Below are 3,674 nucleotides of genomic sequence, written 5' to 3'. Positions count from 1 at the left end.
CTGGGAATTGAACCCTGGTCCTCTGGAAGAGCAGTCAGTGCTCTTAACCGCTGAGCCATTTCTCCAGCCCCCAAAGACACTTTTACTATGTGCACACACACAGAATTCAAGCAAACCCACCAACAAACAAGGGTTGGGGGTAGATGGGCTCAATGGTGGAGTACTTGCCTAACAATCCCACGGGCCTGAAATTAATGCCCAGCACTGAAAACAACAAAAGCCATCCTCTCGTGGTATGGGAGGTGACTTACTGGCCAAGCTCTGGAATATCAGGCCCCCAAGAGTCTGGTTCTCAGACTGCAAAAACCAAACCAAACAAAACCCTCAGCCTCTTAGGGATGCCGAGGGTCAAAACAGAAATGAGCTCACACAGAGTGACAACCTTAAGGCTAGCAGCTAGTCTGTACTAAAGCACAGCCTCTGGCTGCTCGCCAATGGCTAACAACCAGATTCCTGAGCTCTGTAGGTTAGGACTAGACCTTGTGTGTGAGCAGAATGACACCCTGGTGAGTCACGGGTTAAGATGCATTTGAGAAGTGACAGGATATGCTTACTGGATGCTAAGAGCATTCCAAAGAGACAGGAAAGCCAGAGCTCCGAGAGAGGAATGTCACACACCAAATAAAGGGGACTTGAGTTTACAGCCTCAGACACAAGGATGCCTCAGAATTCCAGGATCATGGACAGTGAAGGAAGGAGCTGGCATTCTATCATAAAACAAACTGTTTAAACTGTGCTACCCAGTAAACCACTGCTGGGAGGGGGCAGGATGCAAACATAAAACCCTTTTTGTCCTACAGTTTGAATTATTCTGTGGGAGGCAAGGGCATGTGGAGGAATTGCAGAGACCCCAAGTGAGGGGGGTGTGATGATGTGTGTGTGTGGTTGGACAGGGGTGGGGCTGTTGGAAATAATAATCAGGATATTCATGGGAAAATGGGGCCTGGGTGTTCCCAGGGAAACCAAATGAGGGACAGAGCTCCTACACCCCCTGCCCTGGCGTCAGCATGGAAAGGACCCCATCAAGGAGAGATGGCAGAGGACAGAGGAGGTGGTGCTGATGGGGAGGTGTTTGGATGGATGGGTGGGCAAATGGTGGGCGGACATGGATGAAAGAGTGGAATAGAACTGGAGGTAGGATGATGAATGAATTGGATGGAAGGAAGGAGAATGGTATAAAAATCAATAGGTAAGATACTAGCTGGGAAAATGGACACATCGCAGGGCCAGAGATGCAAGACAGCTGATGGCAACTGAGGGAATAATTTCAAGGGGGTTACCCAGAGGAGAGTTTTTGCCCCTGTAGCCCAGGTTGTCCCCCAAACTCCTGGGCTCATGGGGTCCTCATTTCAGCCTTCCAAGCAGCTGTGAGCAGAGGTGTGCACCATCATGCATGCCCAGTTTGAGCAGGACTGGCTTTCTCGGATGAATTATTGAATAATTTTAAATACCTCAAAACTACAACCCAGGTTCTAACAGTTTCTAATGATTCCCAAAGATCTTGAGGCTCCCCATTTTTTGCCTTTTGTTCTTGGGTTCTTTTCGAGACAAGGTCTAATGTAGCTCAGGCTGGTTTTGAACTTACTATGTAGGGAAGGATAGCTACAAACATCTGGCCCTCCCTCTCTACGTACAAGTGTGCACTAGCACACCCAGATTAGGTAGTGCTGGGAACTTAAACTAGGGCTCTGCGCCCACCCTGAGATACCCCAAATATTAAGAGTTTTCACACTTGGGCCACATCAGCCCTTCCAAAATCATGTTTTACATCTCCCACTACTTCAAGAATGGCAAAACACACAGCATTTCATAAAGTTAATTAACAAAATAACCATGACCTCAGAAGGGTCATCTATGAACATCTATGAACACAGATTCCAGGGCCTGGAAAGCTGCAGCCATTTCCAGACCCATGTCCTGACTCCGGGTGGGTGGCACCCAGTGAAAGTTCTTGAAGCTTCGGATGTCCAGGCTTACATATGAGAAGGGGCATCAGGAGCCCCCTGGGCCTTGGGAAGGCCCACAGGCTCCCGGGTTGGGGGCTGCCAAGAGAGCAGGGTGGTTCAGCCGAACCTGGGCTTTGGCTGGACGTAGACGCCCACCACCACCTACCTGGATACTAACTGTGGTGGCGTAACTGAGCCTCCTGGCTGGAGGGGCTGGGGGCTGGGGTTGAGGTGGTGGTGAAGGTGCCCGTGATGTGGGGGCAGAGGAGGACCAGTGACCCTGGGAGGCTACCAGGCTGTCTCCGCCAGATCCCTGACGCCGAGCCAGGCTCTGGCTGATGTATGAAGCTGCCAGGTACCTTGAGAGGGCAGCTGCACTGGGGCCCAGGAGCTGGCGAGTGGAGAGTGAGGGGCTTTGCAGTGGGGTGGAGTCTGAAGACTCTGACTTGGCAACGGGAGAGACCAAATGGCCTCTTGGGTTAGATAACTCCACGGTGGTCTGAACCGGGGTGGTTACTAGGCCTTGAAGGTCCTGAGAACATCCTTGTTCGGTGAAGTGTGTGGCAGCTGAAACATGGCCATCTGTGGGGTTCTGCTGGCCCAGTGGAGAAGGTGACAGTCCGGGAGGTGGTGGGTCTGTTAGGCTGGACTCTGGACCCAGAGAACCTGGAGCTCCCTCCTGCTTGGGGAACGAGGGAGCTTCGGCCCTGATGCCTGTAAGGACTTGGGGCTGGGACATGGGTATGGCAGCTGGCATCTCAGTGTCTTGGGACAAAGACGGCAGCAGGCTGCAGCAGTCCGGATGACCTCCCTGTGCTGGGAGAGGTAAGGCGCCAGGACCCTCAAAGTCTGGGAGGTCAGGTGACAATGGCCGGGAGATGGTGACTGGGATCTGATGGTCAGGGCTGCTTGTGTACATTGGTAAAGGGCTGACAGCTCGGCCACCAATGGCAACTGGGCCCTGATCAATGCTGACCTCTCTCTGCTGGCTTCCTGGGGCACTGTCTGAGTGTTGGCTGTCTTCGTGACCTTCTTGCTTGGGCAAGAGGGGGGTGGCTAAAATCATGACGCTAGCACAAGCTCCCTGGTTAGGCAATGCCACAGTGGTTTGCATTTGGAGTTCTTTGTGACAGTCTTGCCCAGGAAGGCAAGTACTGGTGGACGGCACCTGGATTTCCATATAGTTTCCATGCTCCGTTGAAGGAGCGGCAGCTGGAACCTGACCCTGATCAGGCAAAGTGGAGGCAGCTGGTACCTGGATATCTGGAGGCTCTTCTTGCTTGGGCAAAGGGGATGTGGGTGGAACCTGGATGCTCTCGAAGTCGCTTTGCCCCGGTAAAGGGATAGGTGGACTGCAGCTGCCAGGATGGTCTTGTTCAGGCAAATCCGAAACATTTAGACTCTGGCCATTCAGGTGAGCTCCTTGCTCAGACAAAGGTGTGGCAGTTTGAACCAGAGCAGCAGGGCCCAGAGGGACAGACTCCTGGGCACAGTTCAGTGGGAAGGCCAGTTCACATACAAGCACATGTCCAAAAGCAGGCAGGGGCCCTGTATACAAAGAAAAGAGGATCAGGGGCTAAGGATGCAGCTCAGCCAGAGAGCCCCTACCTAGAATCCCCTAATGAGGGGCTGAGAGTGTGGTTCAGTGGTGGAGCCCCTGTCTAGAATCCCCTGAGGGGCTGGGGTGTGGCTCAGTGGTAGAGCCCCTGCCTAGAATCCCCCAGTGAG

General features: G+C 53.0%; 1 protein-coding gene across 1 annotated transcript in view; it reads right to left on the bottom strand.

The window, feature by feature from the left end:
* Window positions 1–1,751: 1,751 nt before the first annotated feature.
* Window positions 1,752–3,674, bottom strand: part of Plekhg2 (pleckstrin homology and RhoGEF domain containing G2) — a 12,436-nt gene continuing 10,513 nt past the window's right edge. Inside the window, exon 19 of the mRNA XM_013355191.2 lies at window positions 1,752–3,494. Coding sequence (XP_013210645.1) covers window positions 1,993–3,494 — 1,502 coding nt within the window. The 3' untranslated portion in view covers window positions 1,752–1,992. The remainder of the gene's footprint in view (window positions 3,495–3,674) is intronic.

The sequence above is a fragment of the Microtus ochrogaster genome, unplaced genomic scaffold (genome assembly GCF_000317375.1).
Source record: "Microtus ochrogaster isolate Prairie Vole_2 unplaced genomic scaffold, MicOch1.0 UNK103, whole genome shotgun sequence".
In the NCBI taxonomy this organism is placed as follows: Eukaryota; Metazoa; Chordata; class Mammalia; order Rodentia; family Cricetidae; genus Microtus; species Microtus ochrogaster.
The sequence above is the reverse complement of the archived record's forward strand: the minus strand, read 5'-3'. Positions and strand labels throughout refer to the sequence as shown.